The sequence below is a fragment of the Danio aesculapii genome, chromosome 10 (assembly GCF_903798145.1).
Source record: "Danio aesculapii chromosome 10, fDanAes4.1, whole genome shotgun sequence".
Classification (NCBI taxonomy): Eukaryota; Metazoa; Chordata; class Actinopteri; order Cypriniformes; family Danionidae; genus Danio; species Danio aesculapii.
Window position 1 is genome coordinate 3,815,316 of NC_079444.1, and position 25,651 is coordinate 3,840,966.

At 35.8% G+C, this 25,651-nt stretch overlaps 1 protein-coding gene and 1 long non-coding RNA gene across 4 annotated transcripts in view; one reads left to right on the forward strand and one right to left on the reverse strand.

The window, feature by feature from the left end:
• LOC130235750 (A-kinase anchor protein 2-like) overlaps positions 1 to 25,651 on the reverse strand; it is a 232,012-nt gene that overhangs the window by 39,199 nt on the left and 167,162 nt on the right. The window contains exon 1 of one of the 3 annotated variants that reach the window (XM_056466201.1): positions 10,959 to 11,177. The exons of the other annotated variants lie outside the window; for them this stretch is intronic. Coding sequence (XP_056322176.1) covers positions 10,959 to 10,967 — 9 coding nt within the window. The 5' untranslated portion in view covers positions 10,968 to 11,177. Of the gene's footprint in view, positions 1 to 10,958; positions 11,178 to 25,651 lie in introns of those variants that run through there. 3 annotated transcript variants of the gene reach the window in all.
• Positions 1,888 to 3,822, forward strand: LOC130235751 (uncharacterized). Its single transcript, XR_008838414.1, has 2 exons — positions 1,888 to 2,006; positions 3,420 to 3,822. It is a non-coding gene; the product is annotated as an uncharacterized LOC130235751 (long non-coding RNA).

Consider the following 25,651-nt stretch of genomic DNA (forward strand, 5'->3'; position numbering starts at 1 on the left):
GCTGCTCCTCTAGCCCAGTGTTTCCCAACCCTGTTCCTGGAGGCACACCAACAGTACATATTTTGGATGTCTCCGTTATCTGACCCATTAACTTCAGGTTTTGGAGTCTCTTCTGATGTTCTGTTAAGATGATTCAGGTTTGTTTGATTAGGGAGAGGTTGAAAATGTGGACTGTTGGTGTGCCTTCAGGAACAGGGTTGGGAAACACTGCTCTAGCCAATCAGTCCAAGTGTTGGAACCACACGAGGAAGTGTAAGTACATTTTCAGTTACAATTTTCAGTTTTCCCTCTTCCTCCATATTTTGAAGCTGTTCTGAATGCGAATTGTTTTGTCACAGGCAGCGTCACATGCTGTCTTTAATGTGGCATGAGTTCAATAAGACCCTGTTCTTCAGTCACACAGACCACCCTTCCCTTCAGGGCGTGTTCTGTAGCTTTCAGCCCAAACTCTCAGCAAATAATGACATTAGGAAGTCATGTGAATTTCCCTCCAGTTGAGGAAAACAGAGAGAATTACACAGAGAGAAAATGTTTATCGCTTTTAGAGGACAGCAAAACACTTAAGTTATGAAACAAATCCATGATTAAAATATGTCTAAGTCACCCCTTTCCCATGTGGAAGCGAGTGAAAATCTTTGCAACGCAACAACAAATATAGCTGCAATTATCAAGTCCTGCACATATGTAAAAAGGTATTACAAAATATGATCACACTTTATTTTGATGGTCCGTTTGTTGAATTTAAGATACATTGCAACTAACTCTCATTCGATTATAAGTAGACTGTTAGGTTGGGGTTGGGGTTAGGGTTAGTGTAAGTTGACATGTACTTGCAAAGATTCTCAAAGTCAGTTAATTGTCTGTTGAAGGAGCATATCAACAGATATTAAGCAGTCTACTAATACTCAGATGGACTATGCAAAATAAAGTGTTACCCAAAATAGTTATCAATATGGTAACCAGCTAAATCAGTGAGGAAAAAGACAATTATCTTAACATTTTAGGTCATTTAATGCAAGGCAAGGCAAGTTTATAAAACAAAATAAAAACAAATAATAAAAACTTGTGATTAAAAACAGATTAAAATGTGTTAAACAGGTTATAAAGGAATGAAAAAGAAAAGAAAGACATAGTAGTTTGATCTGTCGGACGTAGCACAGTGCTCATTCAGTAAAGGCACAGCTAAACAGATGTGTTTTCAGTCTTGATTTGAACGTGCCTAATGTTGGAGCACATCTGATCATTTCTGGATGCTGATTCCAGCAGCGAGGGGCGTAGTAGCTGAAGGCAGATTCACCCTGCTTTGACTGAACTCTTGGAATTTCTTGTTTATATGATCCTAAAGATCTGAGTGATCTGTTAGGTTTGTATTCAGTCAGCATATCTGTAATGTATTGAGCTCCTAGGCCATTTAGTGATTTTTAGACAAGTAGTAATACTTTAAAATCTATTCTGAATGTAACTGGGAGCCAGTGTAAAGACCTGAGGGCAGGTGTGATGTGCTCTGATTTTCTGGTTCTGGTCAGAATCCTGACAGCAGCGTTCTGGAAGAGCTGCAACTGTCTGATTGTCTTTTTGGGAAGGCCAGTGAGGATAATTACGTTATCCTCACACTGTAAAAAGTGCTACACTCACAAAGTTGGTTTTATATACTTTAAATAATTGCAATCTAGTTAATTATATTTGTTTTATACCAAAAAATATCAATTTGCTTCTTCTTTACTTAAAATAGATCAGTTTTTATATAACAGTATATTTTGAATAAAACTAATGCATTTTATTTGAGTAGATTTTTGTATGTGGTTATTGTGTAGAATAAATGTTATAAAAGTGAGTTGACGCAGACAATTTATTTGAGCAGCTGTTGATGTGTGCAGGTCTGTTCATCAAACGTGATTTTAATAATTCTGCGTGACCCCATTTTCACTGCCCGCCACTTTGAAGACACACGCAGCAACTGTAAGGGTCGACGTTAACTGCTCGCAGCAGCGGATCTGATTAACACGGTAAGTTGCAAATGTAGCCGAATGATAATGGCAAAGTCATGCTAAACTGCCGACTTCACTAGGCAGGTGAGGTTTTAGCTTGTAAATTGTACTGTAACGTCAGGTAACAGACTGCTCTCACATGGAAAGCTAAGTTGGCTAACGCTAACCAACGCTAGTTCATGCTAACGATTAAAAGTGATAGTCCTGAGAAAAAAATGTTAAAGTAGTTTTAAAACACTTAGTAGGTATAACTAACGTTACAGAACGGATTAACAAGGTCTCTGGTGGGCGGTCGGGGGGTGTAGGTGCAGTTTGCTAGCGCTAACCTGGCTAGCTCACCTAAATAATTACCAGCACATTAAGGATGCATATTAAATGCAGAAACGTATGGAACAGTAGTTTGTGTTTAGCGTAACATTAAGTAGCTTAAGGTTTGTGTTTTAGAGATTTAGTCCATAAGTTTTTTGTTAATACTGCAAAGTGAATAAATGACAGATTTATAATTTATTTGAACTTAAATTACATTTATGTTTACAGAACCATTTAAAATGTACGCACCTCATTCTAAAATGCATTTTCTTGGTCTTTAGATACCAAAGTGGTTTAGTTTATTTTGTTAAGAAAAACATTAGGTACACTACAGCTATAATTATTTGCAGGTAAGTAAAACATGGGTAAAATTGCAAACAATAGTGGGCTCCATAGAATTGTATTTGATATCTGAAGATTTTTTGTATGTGTGCAATGAACAAACAATAAAAAATATCCTAATGCAGTTTCTTATTATCTGTCTTTCACTAAAGCTAACTGAAAACACTGATTCACTGAACTGTCAGTTGCCAGTAACATTAAATTTGGAGAAAAAGTAAATTAAATGTAGCTTCAGCAAAAATGTATTGTAAACCTTAATGTAATATGTAAAATGGCAATGTATTTATTTAATTTTGTATTATGACTAATGCAAAGTTTGGTGCAAAATGAAGATGACAGTTAAATCATAGATTTTATATTCGCCATTTTCAAACTGTTTAATATGTAAGTTACATACACATTTTTATGCTTTATCAGTTGCAAAAATAAACTGAAAATGTAATACCTAAATTTAAATAATTCCTTGATTGACAGGCAACCAAAATACCATACACTGTTACACTGAATAAAATCACAGTTTTCTTTAGAATTTGATTCTTAAAAACACCTGGAATAATGTAAGTACACAATAACCCATATAACCTTTTTTTAACACAGAAGTTTAACTAAGGTAAATTTTAACTGATAATCTAAGGTGTTTTATCCATGTATCATCCTCACTGCACTTTTGTAACTTCACTTGTAGTTTATCTAAGATATTTGCTATTTAGTATTCAGCTATTTAATATTATTTAGTACCAACCACCTGAACTCCTGTTTCTTTTTTCTCTCTACCAATAGAGTTGTGTGGAATCAGAGGTGCATGCGGCTGCCCACGGGAAAAATTTGCCATCAGCCCAACACAGTTTGGAAAATCATAGGACTGTCAGAGGTTTACCAAACCTGTCAAATGCATGATGGCTCCTGTTTGAACTTAACGATGTCCTCGACTTCCATCAAAACTGTATACATTATTTGAGATATATCAGAGACTCTTTGTGGGACTGGACCTTATGCATCCTATATCTTCATCAAAGTATGCAGATCTCCTTACTGAGTTGTCTTAGATGATTTCTCAATAGGATCTGGCATTATTAATGTTTTTATTTATGTATTGTGTATGTGCAGCCACATTAATGGCCTGTTTTGTAGTCACTATTAAAAGGGACACTGGTTGACATTGAATAAATGTTATGGTCTTTAATCCATCTTCCCATTCTTATTTAATTGTTATTAACCTTAAAGTCTGTTTATCTGTTTTTACTTAATCACTGTATATTGTGCGTAGAATATAGAAATGAAGATTTATTTTCTGAGGTTACAGCCAGAAGTCAATTGAATTCATTTTAAATGACATATGCATGGTTAATATATTTAGATAATAAAGTTCTTAATACCTAATTAAAATAAGCAATAGCAACATATAGCAATGTATAAATAAGTTAGGTTTAACAAAAAAAGTAAGTTTATCTGACTTGAGTAATTTTAAAAAATATATGTTGGCTCAACTTAATTTTGTTGCATTTGTTTTAAGCAATGTTTTAGTGTTTAATATACTTAAAAAAGGCTGGAAGTTGTATCAATCTAAAACGTCCGATGCAGCCACTTGCCTCACTTTTTATAAGTTAGATCTAGGTCATACTTTTTACAGTGCACTGGCTGTTACAGTAATCCGCCCTGCTGCTGATAAAAGCATGAACAAGTCTAAGTCTTCACTGGAAACAAAGTTTTTAATTCTTGCAATGTTTTTGAGATGATAGTATGCTGATTTACTAACTGTTTTGACACGACTATTGAAACTCAGATCTGAAAACAGCCACACCAAGATTCTTGATTTTATTTTTTGTTTTTTGACCTTTAGAGCTAAGGTTCGCATTCATCTTGAGAACCTCATCTCTGTTCTTAAACGCAGTCGCTTCAGTTTTCTCTTTGTTTAACTGAAGAAAGTTTTGGCACATCCAATTGTTAATTTCATCAATTCATTGACAGAGGGTGTCAATGGGCTGTAGTCATTAGGCAGTAAGGATATGTAGATCCGAGCAGGGTTGTGCAGAGAGGGGTGGCCCGGTGGCTAGAGCCACTGCCCTTTTGCCCTAATTGGCTGAGGTGCCCCTCTTGCTCAATCGACCACCCCCCGCTCTTCACTTTGCGATCGGCAAACATCCACCCTGTGCCCCTACCCCCCTCTCGCTCTTCACCTTGCGATCTCCCCCAACTGCCAACTGCCCACCCAAACCCCCCCTCTCTACACCGCCCCGCTCTTCACTTTGCGATCGGCAAACATCCCCCCCCGCTCTTCACTTTGAGATCGCCCCCAACTGCCCAACGTTCCACCCCCCACTCTTCACTTTGCGATCGCCCCGAACTGTCCCCACAATCCCCGCCCTGCCCAAACCCACTCCGCTCTTCAGTTTGCGATCGCGTTGAGCAACTGCCCCTGTAAGGGTCTGTGCACGGGCCTGGATCTGAGTGTCATCAGCATAGCTGTGGTAGGAGATTTGGTTCTTTCTCAATCTTTGGCTCAGAGAGAGCATATAAAGGTTGAACGGGAGAGGTGCCAGAATTGAGCCTTGTGGGGCTCCACATGTCATGGGTGTCCACCTTGACCTATGGTCACCTATACTGACATAGTAACCTCTCCCTTCAGGAAAGATCTGAACCATTTTATGACATAAATGTTGCAACTTTTAAATATTTTTAACTGTTACAGTACCATCCATGACCCAACGTGTTTAAAAGTTTGCATGTTTTTAAGATTAATACCACGTGGTGCTTGTGCTCAACTAATTTTGTGAATTCCGGAGTGTTTTTAGGTATATTTAACCGCACTCATTTTGTAAATGACCTTAATATAGCTGTCTGAATGCAAAATTCTACCTTATTTTGGGAATTGTTGATATAGGCAGTCACGCATGCCATGTTTTTGTAAGGTTCTGTGATTTAAAGGCACATGTGTCTCTTTCAAGCTTTTCCCCATGGAAGGTGAAAATTCAATCAAGCATTAAAAGCACAACACATGACATTTCCTTCCCTCTCTCTCCCTCAGCCAGTTCTCCCACAGGAACAAAGACATCACAATGAGTTCTAATAGAGATCTAACCCTTTTGCTTTTTTATTTATCAGCCTAATAAGGGTCAGATTTAGTATATATGGCAAAATAGAGCACAATCCCATAAAACCGCTAATTGATGTAGAAAGTTTGTCAGTTGCCAACGGTTGAATTAAAGAACACGTAAATTGATATAATTTAGGTGATAAAAAGATAGCCAGTCATTATAATGTCTGTAATCTACTAACAACACAGCTCATAATGGGTTAAAGGTGGTGTATGATCATTTTTGACTTTTAAAGCAAAACATACCATAAAAGGTTTGTAGATATTTTATAAAAAATGCCAAGTGAACATACTTGTTTATCTGAAAAACAATGCTAAGGTTAGCTAGTCCTTTGAAAATGTGCATTCTGTGTGGGAATCTCTGTCTTTATTTTGGTCTCCATAACCTGCCCACTGCCAGTTTAGCCAATTATATTTATTATATAGCCAATTATAAGGCTACCCTTAATGTAAATGGTTCTGACAGGTAGTAAATAGGAATCTAGTTATAGGATCAAACCACCAGGCAGGTCTATAAGAACTAAATATTGCTGGTCTCAGATTTTGTACAAAATTAGGACCAACTTCCACTATTAACCGGTGCCGTATTTGGGTGTCAAACTTACATACTGCACCTTTAAGTATGATCGCTTACGCTTTTATAAGCATTTATGTTTTTTAACAAGGCGGAATAAGTACAGTATGTTATTTAACTTTTACTGACCAAAAAGTTACTTAAAAATGCAATTAAAGTGTACTGTATTTTTTTAAAGTAACACGTTGGTCAGTAAAAGTTAAATAACATAAAAAATCACAGGTAAACAAGTCTATTAAATTGGAAAATCTAACCAGAAAGCTGATTTTCAAGACAAACTGACTCTTAATCTATGAAAGATCAGCCTAAAAGATTGGTTTTTATTTTACTTGATAACCATAACTTGTACATTAAATCAATATTTTCTAGAGTCTGGGACCCTGAGAGGTTTTAAAGGAATTTCTTCAATAAAAAAAGCGGTGAGATGTGAAGGGACATCGATGACACACACACATGCACACACACTCCACGGATGTTCCTTTGAACCCCCTCAGACATTCCCTGCATACTTCAGCTGTCTTCCAGCCTCCGACAGTCTAATAGAAGTGATGAAGGACACACAGCCCTGCTTCACGTAATTAAACCTTCTGTGTGTGTGTGAGTGCGCATGAATGTGTATATAAACCTGCACCCAACAGCAAGATGGATGGAGATAAGCTCTTGTATATTTATGCAGTGTGCAAGTTAATGTGTTTATGGGCATAGTGCCTCACATTTTTCACCTCACGTTGGAACTGTAGACTATTGGTGCTGGTATTTATGTGACGCTCTGCATGTTGTTGCCCTCGACGCATCTGGAAGTGGTTAGTCAGACAGACGCAATTAACACAAGCCAGCCAGCTGGAGATATTTGGACCCTACTTTCTCTTTCAATAGACTGGCCCCTAGAAGTACTTGGGAAATTATGAAAGTGTTTTATTTTATTGGAAAACGTGGCTTTTGTGAACAAGCTGCGCTAGTGTGTAGTTTGAGATCAGATTGAGGGTATGTTTATGTGGCAACGATGTAATAATACACAATTTTTTCCTTCGAATTTTGGAAACGTTTCATGTATAGAGGAAAACAGTCCAAATTAGCCTAAATACATTAAATAAATAGTGATTTATGTACGTCAGGCCAGTAGATGGCACTGTAACTTCGTTAAGAAACACAGTACATCTGCACACGTATAATTCTGTAGTCCACTGTTGTTGTTTTGGCTGTCAAGCAAACTACTCATGCTTGACGACCAAAATGTAATACGCACGCACATTATGTCTGTGTTTCAAAACAATATTTTAGTATTTTACATGAAAACAGTAACTCCAATATCCACACACACACACATTTGAGAAGCTGAAGCTAATGTTCATCACAGCTCAGGGAAAACACGCAATTTAACAGCTTCAATTCCTAAAGGATTAGTTCATAGTTTAGCCATCCTCAGGTCATTCCAAATCTTAAAGATGTTTGTTTATCTTAAGAATACACACTATAAGTGTATTATTTTATAGTGGTTTTAATGGAATCGTAATGATTTTAGTCTCTCCATTGATTTAGTATAGGTAAATACAAGTCAAAAAGAAGATGAAGAAGAATAAAAAAACTCTATGTGTTTTGCGCAAAGAGCATCCTTATCTCAGACACTTATTCTGGAATCTGGTAGAGGTTTCCATACCCTACTGAAAAAAACAGCTTAAACCAGACTAGGCTGGTTGGCTGGTTTTAGCTGGTCGACCAGCCTGGTTTTAGAGGTGTTTTGGCCATTTCCAGGCTGGTTTCCAGCCATTTCCAGCCTTACCTTTCCAACTTTAATTTCCAGTCTTAGCGGGTCACGCTGGGAGATGACCAGCTAAAACCAGCTTGACCAGCCTAGACAGGCTGGGAGCCCAGCCAAAACCAGCTATGTCCAGCTTAAACCAGGCTGGTCAGGCTGGTTTTAGCTGGAGTTAACTGGTCATTTTCCAGCCTGACCAGCTAAGACCAGTCTGGAAATGGCTGGAAACCAGCCTGGAAATGGCCAAAACCCCTCTAAAACCAGGCTGGTCAACCAGCTAAAACCAGCCAACCAGCCTAGGCTGGTTTAAGCTGGATTTTTCAGCAGGGTAGTGTAAATATTGGTGGATAAGGAGATTCCCCACGATGTGTAAAATGCTTCTAGTGTCCAGAAAAGCACTATATAAATGTAAGGTATTATTATTATTATTATTATTATTATTATTATTAAATAAAGGAATATGTGAATACAAGTTAAAAATTATTTTTTGAGAATTCTGGGTGAATGAAAATCTCTCCGAATTGATTACATATATATTTATTTCTGTTTGAGCGATATTTAAAATATACAGTAATTGAAATATAATACATTTAAATGCTTAACAGAAACTAATTACATTGGTTTAGCGTGAACTGACACTAAAGAAACAGTTTATTTTAAAACAATCAGAGTTAAGATAATATGAATATTAATGATATTAAAAACTCAATTTGTATCAGAAATAAAGTATGCTTGACATTCAAAGAGTTCATTTTGTCAGTTAAAAGCAAACAAATCTTAACCGTGATTTGAGCACACCAAAAATCACAAAAAGTTAGCCTCTATTAATCACAAAATAAATTGGTTAGCAGTGCATTTATTGTTTAAGCGCGATCACACGAGGTAACTATTTATACATATTAGTGGCGACTTCATATGATTTCGTTAGTATCTTGGTCAGTAGAAGATTAACTTTTACGGATGAATTGTTCACGAAATCACAATGTGCGCAATCAAAATAAACATGGTATATTTTGACTTCAGACGGACTTTAATTGAGATTATGATCTTTCTAAAAATACATTTTTATTGTGGGTCATCCCATGTAGCACTTAATGAATCTGCAAAGTGGCTTCCGGGTCCAAGCGCTCTATCAAACTGTATATGGAGACTCAACAAATGGTAATAATAAACGTTTACAAAGCGATGCAATATTTTCGAAAATCACATTCGCAAAAAATATATCCAAGCCTAATATCTGATGGCCAGAAAGTGATACATTTTTTATTATTGTTAAGATTTTATTATTAGTTATGCAGCAAGTCCAGAGACTGTTTTGTACACTATGATTTTCTATAAAATTCACTTTACTGTAAGGCAGGACTAAAAAGCGGCCATAAATGAATATTTTCTCAATTCAAATGAGTAGTATGGAACAGTATTCCCTACGTCACCGATACGTCACGACTTAACAAGCAGATGGTGGCATAAAAATGGTTTTCGTGTGAGCTTTTTAAATATAGTGGGTCTGGTGTCTTGTGACGCAAATCTAATGATGCTTGTAGTGACTATTCTCTTGAACCAATCAATGATCAGAATAACGTTAATAACCGGTTAACTGTAAACGTTTCTGTTCAGAACGATTAAAGTTGATCTTGTTTTCGTTTTTTTGTTTCTTTTCCTGCAAAATGTCATTGGTTTCCATTCCTTGAACCGGTTCAGAGCCCTGATTAAAATATTCTTAAACATACATGGTAAGAGTATATTTTTATATGGGGACACTAGTTTGGTTGTAATGTATATGAAAAAGAATCAGGATAAAAATCGTGAATCGTGATTTCCCCAGAAAAAATTGTGATATGGTATTTTTTCCATATCGCCCACCCCAAAGTACTACTCATGTACTAGAAAAGGAAAGCGGTGAAAAGAGCTCCCAAACATATACATATCCATAACGTATCACACCATAACTTGCAGTGAAAAAAAGCACTTGATTGCTTCATATCACAATGGTAACACCTCACCAGGTGAGCTCCTGAGCAAGTTTACTATTTTGGAAAAGCCAAATATCTTAAGAGGCTTGCATTAAAGTCATTGATAACACAATATTATTTAAGGAGCTGTGCAAAAGTTCATTTATCATCATGTATTAATTTACATTTGAACTGTCTAGTGTTCATTTTATCTGAAATCTGCAGCATTTTTATGTATCATTCTTTAATATTTGGATAATTTAATAATGTAAACAGAGTTGAGGTGCTCAAAAATACATATTCTGGGCTCTAAATAATTTAAACAAACGTAAAAATTCATCCATTTCAAGAATTATGCAAGATAATTCATCTAGCATGGCGTCAATGGGGTTGAGGTGCTCATGTCTTTTTGGGGGCTATAAAGAAATTAAAAAAAGATGAACATTCCTCAATTTTAAGAGTTACGCAAGCTATCTTGCTCTAGTATGACTTTCAGCAGCTCATGGTACGGTCAGTACAGACTGACCCATCACTCCACACTACTGATGAAAGACTCCTGAAATAGGATTATTAACTCTACCTTCACAGACGGATAGCTCTGGAGTTCAAAACATGAAGCAGTCTCAGTCGTTTCTCAATAGAAAGAAAATTAGAAACTACATCTCGGAGATTAATAGGAAAACTTAAAAATATCTCAAACTATACCCGAGTTTGGGTTAAGAGATCGAACGAACAAGATTAATACTCTCACTGTATGTCATTTTCTGATTATTCATGATGCAGTTTGGTAAAAACATCCAACACAAAGTCAATATGAAGCGAAGACCTCAAATCACTCTCCAGATCTACAAATGAACGTCTTCATGATCATTATTCAAATGACTCCAATAACAAAACTATTCATTCTAAGGCATATTAAGACGCAAAAGATGTCGTTTCCTACCTCTTTCATACTTTTCCAAACTAGTTAACAGACATCTGTCCACAAAATTAGAAATCCTTCATGTGAAAGAAACAAATCTCTGCATGCTAGAAGTCCTGAGTGTCCCGTTGTCAAATGTGTAATGTGAGAGCAGTCCTCCTCCAACACCTCAAACTATAAACCTTTGAGGAGACCCAGTGAAACTCTGGCCAGGACAACACAACACAGGGCTTTTCCTGACCACGTCTTCCAACCCCCGCCCCTCTTCCTCGTGTGTGTGTGTGTGTTCACTCACCCCACGGCACCGGCCTCAGTTTCCGTCCATTCTCCAACAATGCCCCTCTCTCTCTCTTGTCTGTCCCACCAGAGTCAAAAATTCTTGCTCTGTCTAACTATTGGCTATGATGTCATAAATAAAGGGGGTGTGGTTTTAAGAGAGGCGGTGTGGCCTCCTCCTGTACTCTCACAATCAGTGCTGTGTCAGAGTCCTGGACAGAGGGAGTCTCTAAAACTCCTCTAGACCGGCCGGCAGACACCTTACAAGGAAAAGCGCAGTGCGGCTGGGTGTGGATCTGATTCACAGTACACTGGCTGAATTCTTTTACTCATACTAGATGAGTTTACGCACACATCTAAGAAGCCGAAGCTAATGTTGACCACAGCACAGGGAAAATATGCAGTTTCAACAGCTTCAATTCTTAAAGGATTAGTTCATCATTTAGTCATCCTCATGTCATTCCAAATCATTAGGATGTTTGTTTATCTTCAGAATACGCACTATAAGTTTATCATTTTATAGTGTTTTTGATGGAATTGTTAAGATTTCTGTCACTCCACAGGGCTCACACAGTTTTTAAATCCCTGGTAGCCCTCAGGCAGGCGCTCTTCAGTTTTTGGTAGAGTTTAAATTTATGTAGCCCAAAAAGAAATACATTATAGAAATATAACAACATACATTTACAAAATAAAAAATATAATGGCAGTTTTTATAGGCTATATGCTTATTTAGTACAATTAGTACAAAATGCAGCTGCCAGAGTTCTTACCAGGTCTAGAAAATTTGACCACATCACCCCAATTTTATCCTCCTTACACTGGCTGCCTGTTAAGTTTCATATTAAATTTAAAATATTGCTTCTTACATATAAAGCTTTAAATAATCTAGCTCCTGTTTATCTAACCAATCTTCTGTCTGGCTACAATCCAACTCGCTCTTTAAGATCTCAAAACTCAGGGCTTCTGGTAGTAGCTAGAATAGCAAAGTCGAGTAAAGGAAATCGAGCCTTCTCATTTATAGCTCCTAAACTCTGGAATAGCCTTCCTGATAACATCCGAGGCTCAAACACACTCTCCCAATTCAAAACTAGATTAAAGACCTATCTGTTCAGTAAAGCATACACTCATTGCACCACTTAGTGGGCTTCCACACAGGTTCTGCATCTTGTTTATATACACTATGAACAGCAGCTATGCTAATTATTCTCTTTATTCTTCATTTCCACCTGGGGATACTCTTCCCGAGGCCCTCAGACTATGCAGAGTCACTGATTCGATCCAAGACCAACGATGAGATGATCCCAAGGTTTCCATATCCTGGACCAGGCCGTATCCTGAGCAGCTACTGTGGTGGTCATGGAGGAGTGGAGAACATGAGACTGATTCCTGTGACGCTCCAGAGACAGACGAGTCTTCGCTGAGGCCAGCTTCCAGCCTCCGCCACTGAGACTGCAGCTCTGCACAAGACGTTTGGCCAGCGGAGAAATTAAAATGGTCGTGCCCAACTGAGTCTGGTTTCTCTCAAGGTTTTTTTTTTCTTCACTTTCGCCAATTGGTGAAGTTTTTTTTCCCTCTCCGCTGTCGCCTCTAGCTTGCATGGTTCGGGATCTGTAGAGCTGCGCATCGTTGGTTTTGCTCTTCAGTATTTGGACTCTCAGTAGTGATTATTAAACCACACTGAGCTGAACTAAACTGAACTAAACTTAAACACTACAAACTGAACTACACTGTTCCTATTCACTATGACCTTTTATGTGAAGCTGCTTTGACACAATCTACATTGTATAAGCGCTATACAAATAAAGGTGAATTGAATTGAATATTTTTAAAATAACCAAAAATATTATTTAACATTTTTATTAAGAGTTATGAATGTTTCAGGTTATTTTTGGCAACTATAAAAACTTTTTCCAGAATAATGCAGGGTAGTTATTTTTAAACTAATAACAATAATATACAAATATTCAGAATCTTTCCTTGTGGTTATTTTTGGTTATTCAATATATATAACTAACTTGCTACAGGATAGTTCAATCAAAACTTAAAATTCTGTCATTATGCTTTACAATTCAGACCTGTTTGTGTTTCTTTTTTTTTTTTTTTGGTATAAACATATAAGAAGATATTTTAAAGAAAGCATAAAATGCTTCAAAATATCTTTATTTGTGTTCAATAAAAAAGAAAAGAAAAAGCAAAGTCCCGGGACGTTGGGCTACCAGAATGATAAGGCGCAAGACGTGTTTGCCATGACTTGTTGCTATTTTCAGACCAGTGCAACCCACTATTTTCCCACTTTGCACCACGTTGTTTAAATAGTAAATCCCTTTGCGCTGCTTTATGGACTCATGGGTGTTCGGGTCTAGAAAGGAGGTGTGTTAATGTACATTGTTGGTGCACTAAAGCCATTTACAGTGGATTCAATAATGTTCCCCCACAAAAACACAAAGCCTAATCTTGATGAGTAAAGTATTTTCCAATTATAACTAAATATTAAAATTAAACCATAAAATCATAATGTAGATAGAGTATGTAGGCTAATGTTGGCATGAATCTTTTATTATTCAGCTTCACCGTCGCCTTAATGCAGATTGTAAAGAGAAGTGCAGAAGCAAATCCCACAGAGCCTTTATCTTAATTTCATTATTGCCAAATACCTGTCATCATTTATCATTCCTTTTTAATTTAATTTGTTAAGAAAGACTTATTTTTATTGGTGTGTTGGTCAATTAAAAGGCTAAGGGTATGTACCCATGCCTATTGACAGTGCTGAGATGTTAAGATGTTCCAACTTCCAAGTGGCCTATAGCCTATGTTATGAATAAGTCATGTTAACACATAAACGACTTATTCATGAAAAAAGCCAAAAGAGCTGTGTGCATGTGCACATTTGAATAACGTCGGGCTATAAACGGGTTCGGGCTTTTCAAAAGCTGTCAATCAATATGTACGTGTTGGGCTTGGGCCCTATCGCGCATAACTTTTATGGCTCAATTACAGCTCTAGTTCAGATGCCACCTCACAACGGTTTCATTTCACCACCAGACACCCAAAAGACAGGTACTGTGGGCTATCCATACTGTGACGAGGCACAATTCATTTAAATCTAACCAAGACATTAAATTGAGTAGCCTATTCCAAAGAAATTATGAAATTTTTGGGTCTTAAAGATAACATAGTTTACCTCTTTTTTATGATGTAATATTAATATTATGGTTGTTCTGAGTGTGCCAGTTTAGGTTCAGTTTAAAACACAATTCAGATTTTTTTATTATAATGTGTTAAAAAGTGTCATGTTGGGGGCGTGTCCACAGTTCGCTGATTTATGGGTGTGTTGCTTCACATGTAAATTAGTTTCGGCTTCCTGCCAATGTAACAAGGGGGCGGGGCCATGAGCTCACCCGCTCTGCGTTTGCAACAGAGTCTGACAGGCAGACTGAGAAGGAGAGAGAGGATCACCATTCAGTCGTACATGTACGACTCTGACACAGACCAAGCAGAGAGTACAAAATCATTTGTGTCTTTGTACAGTTTTACAGCAAACTGTGTGCTAGTTTCAAGTGCCGAGCTTGTACACAGAAACTAATAAACACGCACACTGAATTAACTTTGACTGAGGCACCGGATGCGCCACTCGAAGCCGCGACACGGCACACCAGACACTCTCTGTGGCGCACCAGAAGCATGAAGTGTCCCGAATCGTCGCGCCACGCATTTTTTAATTCTAAACATAGGTTTCTGCAGCGGTCCGCGGCGCCCAGCCGTCGACTTGAGTGTACCCTGATAGAAACCTATGTTTAGAATTGTAAAACGCATGCTAGTTAAGATCACAGGGAGCTTCTGGGATCGTGAGAAATGCAAACGGCTGAAGTATAAGGTAGACTCAATGAGAAGTACACATGTTTGCAAACCTACCTAAAGATCCAACCAATAATTCTGATTAGAGCGATAATGTGGAGAATATTGATCTTGTGTTGAGCCCAATGAGCCTTGCATCTAAAAATAGAGCTAGCGTGTTCCTTTAGTGATATCGCTTCGACTCACGCTGAAATGGGCGGACGTGAATCAACAAACTGAGGATATGATGACGCGCCTGTCAATCAATATTGGTGGGTGGGGGGACCGCTCTCCTACATAAAGTTGCGGTCGGTTTGAAAACCGCTCCAATTGGTCCACCGTTTTTTATGTTGTTAAATTGACAAAAAAGCACTGGGTGTGTTTATATCACCCCAATATGACAGTCTATAAACCATACATGCACATATGTCTGTCCAAACAGCTTGAAAAGTAGATTTTTTTACCATAGGTACCCTTTAAATTATATTTGTTGAGGTCCTAAAAAGGTCTTAAAAAGCATTCAATTTTACTTTTAAAATGGTGCAAGAACCCTGACTACAAATGTTTTTAAAATATTAAATTCTCAAGACTTTTCAAGGAATATACAGAAATATTGCTTTCCATTTGGGTTTCAATAAAATCAAATATAAAATAAAAATAAGAATTCTCTTTTAAAATGCTTCAACAATTACAATAGAGTTTGCTCAATCTCTCTATCAATCATGACTCTATTCAGGAATTTAGCCACAAAAGCATGTCATATTTGTATGTCTTATCAGGCCATGCAGTACACGTTGTGAATTTATGGGTAGATGATTAAATAGTCTAGTTATTGTTTTCAGTGAAACCTCAAAATAGAAGTTTGTACAGTGCGTCCCTGACAAAGTCCTGGTGAGATTACAGTGTAGAAATACTATAATGTCCTTGTGGCAACAAGAGCTTGTTTAAAATGAGCAACAATAGAATTACAGATAAGAGCAAAAGAGATCCAGACAAGATTTCTGTGAGAACTGAGTACATACAAGGCTGCTAAAGAGACTTTGTGCTAAGAATAACAGCAGCACATGCTCAGTTCTCTTCAGAGATACACAAAGACTGTAGTATAACCTTCGTCAAGCCAGAAACAAGACTTTTATATATATATATATCAATGATAGACTTGCTAAAACTGCACAGTAAGAGAGTCTTTGATGCTTTTGAATAGCACTATTGTCTCCTTACAGTATGTACCACTTCATATAGTTTTCAAAACTGTTGTTACACTTAATTTATGGGGTCCTTGTAACACTAGCTATGTTTCCATTCAAAGATGCAAATTAAATTTATACGCAAAACTGGATTATCGCATAAAAGATGTGCGATTAAAGCATCGTTTCCATCCACTGAGTCAAAGAGAACAAAATCGTCTGATTAACTGGCGCCAAATATCAACAGTAAAAATGGAATTTGCTGTGGTAGGAAAAGCTGCATCAATCTTTTTCTTATTAATATACTATAAACATAATATATTACATACATACAGTTAGTTTTATTAGCCCCCCTGTTTATTTGTTCAACACATTTCTAATCATAACAGTTTTAATAACTCATTTCTAATAACTGATTTATTTTATCTTTGCCATGAAAAAAATACTACGTATTTTTGAAGACACTTCTATACAGCTTAACTAGGTTAATTGGGTTAACTAGGCAGGTTAGGGTAATTAGGCAAGTTATTGTATAACGATGGTTTATTCTGTAGACTATCGAGAAAAAATATAGCTTAAAGGGGCTAATAATATTGACCTTAAAATGGTTTTTAAAAAATTTAAAACTGCTTTTATTCTAGCCGAAATAAAACAAATAAGACTTTCTCCAGAAGAAAAAATATTATCAGACATACTGTGAAAATTTCCTTGCTCTGTTAAACATCATTTGGGAAACATTTAAAAAAGAAAAAAGGGGGTTTAATAATTCTGATTTCAACTGTATAGACTAAAAATAAAGACATATGTAAATATATAATAAATTAATTAATACATTATATAACAACAATAATAATAATAATAATAATAATAATAATAATAATAATATATTATCAAATACCACCCCTACACGCAACTTTTGTAAAGCGTCTGCTTCACTGTGTCAGAATCCTTGCTTGTAAAATACAGCCATACTTTAGAACGCTTAGTTTAAGCAAATTTGATGAACGCGATCGTACGTGTTGATGAACCTGAAGGGATCCCTTGCTCGCCGGGTGTACTGTACTGCGCACGTTGTCTGTGTGTGTGTGTGTGTGTGTGTTTGTAGTCCACTTAGAATCCAACATGGAAATCATTTTTGTTTGTAATTGGCATTGATTGTTTTAATATCCAAATGCCACCTACATGCCTGTGTTTTATTTCTGTAATAAATACGGCGTTTCGTAATTAATCATGATTAATTACGTAAATTTTTAAAATCATTTGACAGCCCTGGTAACAAGTGCTCTAAACTGGAGAGTTTACTTGTTGATCAGTGTGAAGCTGTCTGTAAGGAATGCTCTGTGTTTTAATGGAGGATGTTGACGGCAGGAGGTTGGGGTGTGTCATCCTCTGCTAGAAAGATCCTTCCTCCTACAGTCTTTCGGATCCACAATGATAATAATAATAATGTAGTGTGCAAGGAATGGGAGGACACTGACAGGCTGTGTGTTTTGTCTCGGTGCAAGCTTTTTATAATGTGATGCACTTTAGCCGTAGTAGAAATGTATATCATGTTAAAAAATCATGTTTAGGTGAATAATTATGATGAATAAATCCCAATTATGGGTGGCGTGGTGGTTCAGTGGTTGGTACTGTCACCTCACAGCAAGAAGGTCGCTAGTTCGAGCCTCGGCTCACTGTTTGCTACTATTTGTTGCTATTTTCAGACCAGCACAACCCTAATTTTTACATTTTGCGCCATGTTGATTATTTAGTAAATTAATTTATGCCACTTTGTGGACTCATGGGTGTGCCGGTCTATAAAGGAGGTGTGTTAAGGCGCATTGTTGGTGCGTTGCTATTTTGAGGAATAAATAGACTGTGCCATTGACCAACTAAAAGCAGGTCTAAAGTCCAGCGAAGAGCTTAGTTATGCGCCTGCAGATCCAAATGCTTACACATTGCTAAATACACACAGGCTATAGCACACAGATATCTTTACATATGAAAAAAAAATCATAAATATAAAAACTACTGCCTCCATGCCTTCACCTCGGGGTGGGGGGCTTTTTTCAGCTTATTCATCACAATCTGCATTTGTATAATGTTGTTATTATTAGCAGTATTATTTTTTATATGCACATTTGGATTTGTTTTATTAAAAACTAGTTTATGTTTGTCCATCTGTTTGGTTTTGGAGACATCCCCATATGGGGAATACTGTAAGAATAGGACGTGGGTTTATATATAACTCTTTTTCACTCTTTAATAACCACACTTCGTTATTTGAAAAATCTTTGCACTTAACAAACTAAATTAAATATGTACGCTAATAGATGTTTTCTTATCCATGAAAGTAAGGAAGTAAAGAGTAAAATAAAAAAAAAGAGAAAGTAAAGAGGCCGAATGGAGGAGGCTCATTCTGTTGCCTCGCTAGTGAAGCATTCAGTTTTCCTCTTTTAAAGTCCGCAATGTAAATAGCAAATGCGCCATGGCGTGACGCAGCTGACTCCTAAAGGGAATGGGAGATGAGACTCTTATTGGTTTATTGTTAAAACACACCCATAACTCATTAAGAGAACAAGCACAACCCTGTTAGACTATGCGCCGGGGTGCTAAAATCCATCCTTAAAATAGCAAAAGTGAATTCGGACCGGCCCTTGATGCTTTCGTGTTGACTTTGTACCTAGATTGATTAAAATAGAGCCCTATTACTTATTAGGGGTTGAACGACTTCCGATTTTTGATAGTCGACTTTTATGTTATCAAAGTTGAGTCGAAGTCGACTAGTCGCTGTTGACGTCATCAATAAAACACAAGACGCAAATGTTTTCGCCAAGACGCGCCACAATTTCACTCGTAACACATGGCAAAACAATGCAACATTACCAATTACTGATTTTAGTGCAAAACAAATGTACGGTCAACACATTCATTTCGTTAATAATGCATTATTAGCACCCGGGCTAATTTTACTGCTAAATAAATGCAGTCAACACATTGATCACTGCACGTTCTAGAAAGAATGTAACAATAACAGATATTTTAGTGCAGAGGTAAAGCATACGTCATCAGTATACAGATTCATGTGAAGGTATTCATAACGTAACGTAGGAAAGACAATGGCTATAATGTTACGTTAAGCCACATTACACTGTCAGAGACTTGCTCAGATGCATATTTAGCGATATGATCGTGCACCCTAGAAAGTTGCTTAAAATCCTGCTCAGGTCGGGCATTTTCGCGCTTACTGGCTCATCTTGGTTATTAGACATCTCCTCGCTGCAGGGATCACCGCGTTTACCAGGGATAATGTTTACACACACTGTGAAATTTTTCACACCTCCTCGCCTGCGCACTTCACAGTTTCTGCGTGCTTCAAGGTTCATTCACAAAATATGTCCGCGTCTACACTTTGCAGAGGGAAACAGCCAATCACAACCCAGGCTCATTCTGAGAACGTAGTCCCGGGGACGTTTCTGGAGACCGCGAAATACGTAGCCGGGGGTACGTACGGCTGCATTTCATTTTTTTAAGCGAACGCTGCGGGGCGGTGTGACGCTGTTCCCTTCGGCCAATCACATTACTTTTCCAGGGTTCCGTAAACGTAATTTGGCTAGCATCTGCTCTAGGGTATTAGCATGAAGCGATCTAACTTGGATCTGATTGATGATTTAAAGTTCACTCAAAGTTCACGTGAATCTTTGATGCTGACATATAATAGCATTTAAAAAATGACTGTAAATAATCTGAGGGCAGTTTCATTCATTGAGCTGTGTGTAAAGCTGCACCATCACTGCAGAGCATTAAAGTCGATTAGTCGACTAGTCGGTGCAACCTCTATTATTTATACACTCAAAACTGACTTTTGCTGCTTGTTCTAACTACTTATTTAGAATGAGTTGAACACAATTCTTAAGGTTTTTGGGACATCTAAATTGTTTTATGTGCATTTCTATTCAGTCAACTTAATCAGTTTGTGTTGGGACAACATGACGGTATTGTGTGGATTTTTTACAGTGTAATCTATGAATTAACTTACCAGTTCTAAATGATTGATCATTATTAATCATTCAAAGAATTTAGTTCCTAGTCAAGTTTCCCCCCCCCACCCCCCCGAACTTCACATATTGATCTACCCCCATTTCTACAAGCCATTATTCTTCCTTTAAAAGCCAGAAAGCATTTCTCTCTCACTGTGTAAACTGACAGTCACTTTAAGTTGGCTTTGCCTTTGTTATTCCCACTTTCATTCGTGACCTTTAAAGTTCTGCGACTGTATGGTTCATCTCGGTCCATTTTGTGCCTTAAGTAAGACTGTGACGGCTGTCTTTCAGGAATGATGTCTTCTTGCCTGCTTTTCAAGCAATAAATACAGGATATTAAGATAGTAATTGCTAGTATGTGTGGGTTTTAAATTACTGATATATTTAAGGTTGGACTGATTTAATAGTATATTATCCTCACTTGAGGAGGTCAGTTATATCCGAGTGCTTCTATCAAAAAAATAAAAAAAAATCCTCACTCCTTGTAGAGCAAAGTCTGAAAGTCAATGTATTTTGGAGACAAGGAGGTGACAAGGTGAGTAAACATTGTGTGCTTAACACCCTGTCACCTCCCAGCCCAAAATATGACCTCTAATCTACAGTTGGACATTCAGAAGAGGCTCATCTGGAGACTGTCAGCCAGACCCAAGGGTAAACTGGGGAAACATCAACACCCAAAACCAAAACAGGGACCGTCCCGGTCACAGAAGTCCAATCTAAATATTGCTCACACCCACTAGAGCTGGTTGGAGCACAACTTACTGTCCTGAAATTAACCTGGCTTAAGCACCATTAAAAATGGCACCAGCCCCAGTAAGTGAAAGCAGAATTAGAGTGGCTTAAAGGCTTATGTCCATTAGTCGGTGGATGTCAGTGCATTGACACTTACACACTTCGCACGCTCGTCCAGACATCATGGAATAAAGGTCAAGGAGCATAATTGACTTACAGCAAACATATTAGGGAAAGATTGTAAGTGTATATTAAAACCTTCCCGCCTGTAAACCAGACTAACAGAACAGAAATTATTAAGTTGACAGAACTTATATGGATGTAATAAAGACCTCAAAAACATATAAAACAAGCATTGAATGCTCATTCATTATGTATTTATTGGTAAAGTCTAGATCGGATACACAGTCGGCCGGAAGTGCGATATGTGCATCAATTATAGTAGCATTTTTATGACACTGTAGAACAATAATTAATATTTTTACGTTACTGTGACGGTTGGGTTCAGAGTTAAGGTAATGTAGGCGTTAAAAAAATAAAATGTTTTGGGTAATTTACTAGGATAAACTAGGAGTAGGATAAACTTTGTATTCGATCAGAAAAGATATGACCTGAGATGGAAACACTTTTACCGCACAAATTTCAGCATGCGCATTAAAAAAGGTCATGTGATTTTGTGATAAGAGATCATGTGATGATGAAAATGTGTGTAAATGGAGAAACCAGCAGGCTGAGCACATTATAAAACATCTGAACTGTTGTTTTGGTCATTCTAAAATGCCTTACCGTTTAAGTATCAGTGTTATTATATTGTTAATGACCTCCAGAATCAAGAGCGTCTGTACTCCGCGTCTGACACCTTCAAACGCCACCACGTGTTCACTGCGTGTCAGGATTGCCTTCTGAGGCGCAAGTCATTCATTAGATGAAGAAAAGATTGACGCAGCTTCTCCTACCACAGTAAATTCCGTTTTTACTGTTAATATTTGGCGCCAGTTAATCAGGAAGTGACGATTTTGTTCGCTTTGACTCGTTGGATGGAAACGCTGCTTTATTCTCACGTCTTTAATGCGATAATCCAGTTTTGAACATAAAGTTCATTCGCATTTGTGGATGGAAACATGGCTAATGTCACATAGCTAATATTTCTGCATAAACGGCTTGACAGGATTTAATAATTTAATATTTTTTTTTACATAAATTGTTAACAAAGCTTTATAGGGGTATCAGGATCAATGATGATTGTTTTATTACAAGTCTGTAAGACTTATTTGAGTTAATATTTAGGTTATGTACTAAAATGTATCATTTATGGAGCTGAATACAGTAGTCTGTATAAACCTATGCAAACAATCTAGTCATGAACAAATTATTAAACAAAAGGTGATACTGCAGGAAACTATTTGTAGTCTTTTAATAATCATGATATAAACAAGATAGAGATGGTATGAAAAGTTAGTTGTTTGTTTTGAAATTTGTGAGACAGAATTTGTCTAATATTAAACCTGAAACACGCGTGGTTGTTGTCATGCGGAGAACTCGGCCAATCGTGTAATATCAGTGTTGTCATCGCAGCTTCCTGCAATCACTCTTCAGATGCTGCACCAGCTGAATCAGTCGTCTGATCTCGGAGCGCTTTTGCGGTACTTTGATGCCACATGTGACAGTCCAACACAATCTCACTACAATTCGTGACTTTTGATTTAGTGGCTAATTCGTATGAATTCGTATGGTCTAATTTGTACAATTTTGTACGATTTGCTCATCCCCCAATGGCGGTTGGGTTTAGGGGTGTGTGCCAAGCCTCCTTATTAAAATTGTACCATTTCGTATTACTGAACTCATACGAATTCATACGAATTAGCCACTAAACTGACAAAACGTAAAATACTTACGTTTTCTCGTGAGATCAGTCATGAGGTGTCGGCGCAGCATCGATCCGGACAAAATTTCGAACCGGCATGTACCGCTTTAAGACAGATTTCGATCAGTCTGCGCAGCGCTGCATGAAGTCGAACTCACCTTGTGTGTTTTGCGAAGGTTAAGGTTAGCACTAAAAACTGATGATGATGCTTGAATTATTATAATTTTATGCCTTTGACATTTACCTAATTTCAGTTCAGTAACAGTGCCACTGCTGCAAAGTATAGTGCTATCAGATATTAACTAACCCTAATCACCCACATGAACACACACACACACACACAGCTCAAGGCTCAACTCAATGAACGTCCCTCAAAGTCTCAGTTAACCTGCTTTCCAAGCCCAGCGGGAGAGGAGAAATAGAGCACTTCTTCTACTCTAAATTTGGCATCCAGGTTGCAGGCAGCGCTGTACTGTGGTAAACTCTGCTTTGTGTTATACTGATACTGCAGATTGTCCAGAAGATAAAAAATATATATGCTAAAATGATATTATGATCACAACTACTAAAGAGAAGAGTGATACTATATGAACTATTATGTGAAGAACAATAAAGCAGTAATAAAAAGATTTCAGACAACAAAGAAGATGCTATACAGTAAAAGTTGTGTGAACTGTGAAAAACTCATTAACATTTCAATTATTATAAATAATTATCACAATAAATTTCTATTCACACCGTAAATCTCCATTGCGCTGGAAAAAATGTTAATGGCAGTAACAAAAAAGATATTAAACAAAAAAAAACAAACATCTTTGTAACCAGTGTTTCTGGCCTTATCTTGTAAAATTCATTAGAGCTCATTAATCCTGGGCGATGTGGCCACAAAATTGACACAATTAAATTGTTTGGATAAATCGATATAGATGATTATCTCAATTAATGTCAAATTGTAACAAAAAGATATCAGATAAAAAAAAAAAAAAGAAAAAGAAAAAAATAGCTGCTATAAAACTTCATGTTAATGAACAACCTGTATTTAAATTAAAATCCATATTCCTTGCCCTTGACATTTCAGTCAATATTGATACTTATCACAATTAATGTCAAATCTCTATTACATTGAAAAAACAACAACAATGGCAGTAATAAAAGAAAATACATAATAATAATAATAATAATAATAATAATAATAATAATAATAATAATAATAATAATAGTAATAATAATAATAATAATAATAATAATAATAATAGTAATAATAATAATAGTAATATCAATAACAACAACAATAGTAATAATAATAATAATAATAATAATAATAATAGTAATAATAATAATAATAATAATAATAATAATAATAATAATAATAGTAATAATAATAATAATAATAGTAATAGTAATAATAACAATAATAATAATAATAATAATAATAATAATAATAATAATAGTAATAATAATAATAATAATAATAATAATAATAATAATAGTAATAATAATAACAACAATAATAGTAATAATAATAATAATAATAATAATAATAATAATAATAATAATAATAATAATAGTAATAATAATAATAATAATAATAATAATAATAATAGTAATACTAATAATAATAATAATAATAGTAATAATAATAATAATAATAATAATAATAATAATAACAACAACAACAATAATAATAATAATAATAATAATAATAATAATAACTTTATAATCCGTGTTTCTGGTCTTAACTTTAAAATACATTATTGTTTATTTATACATTATTGTTGTTTATAATAATAATAATAATAATAATAATAATAATAATAATAATAATAATAATAATAGTAATAATAATAACAATAGTAATAATAATAACAACAATAATAGTAATAATAATAATAATAATAATAATAATAATAGTAATAATAATAATAATAATAATAATAATAATAATAATAATAATAACTTTATAATCCATGTTTCTGGTCTTAACTTTAAAATACATTATTGTTTATTGTTCCAAAGTTTGGGTGATATATCAAAAATGACCACAATAATAATTTAAAAAATATTTATTATTTCAAAACTCAAAAGTAACAAGAGTTTCAAAAGTAACAAGAGATTTGTATTTCAAATAAATGCCATTATTTTAAACTTTCTATTTATAACAGAGCCATAATAAAAAATATGATAATATGATAATAATCTGAGCCATATTTAAAAATAAAATGCCAAAATATATATAAAAAAAAAGAGTAACATTTTCATTTAGTGTAAGACGTATTTATATATACAGTTGAAGTCAGAATTATTAGCCCCCCTTTGAATTTTCTTTCTTTTAAAAATATTTCCCAAATGATGTTTAACAGAGCAAGGAAATTTTCACAGTATGTCTGATAATATTTATTCTTCTGAAGAAAGTCTTATTTGTTTTATTTTGGCTAGAATAAAAGCATTTTTATTTTTTGTTAATTATTAGCCCCTTAAAGCTATATATTTTCTCGATAGTCTACAGAACAAACCGTCGTTATACAATAACTTGCCTAATTACCCTAACCTGCCTAGTTAACCTAATTAACCTAGTTAAGTCTTTAAACGTCACTTTAAGCTGTATAGAAGTGTCTTGAAAAATTGACATACCACACACTTAATTTAAGTTGTTAAATTCTTTGTAACTCAACATTGGGTCAAATATGGACAAACTCATCCATAGGTTAAAAAATGCCATTTAAATGAAGGCAACCATAATTTTTCATATCAGTCAATATTGACCAAAAATCACAATATATAAATCACAATAATATC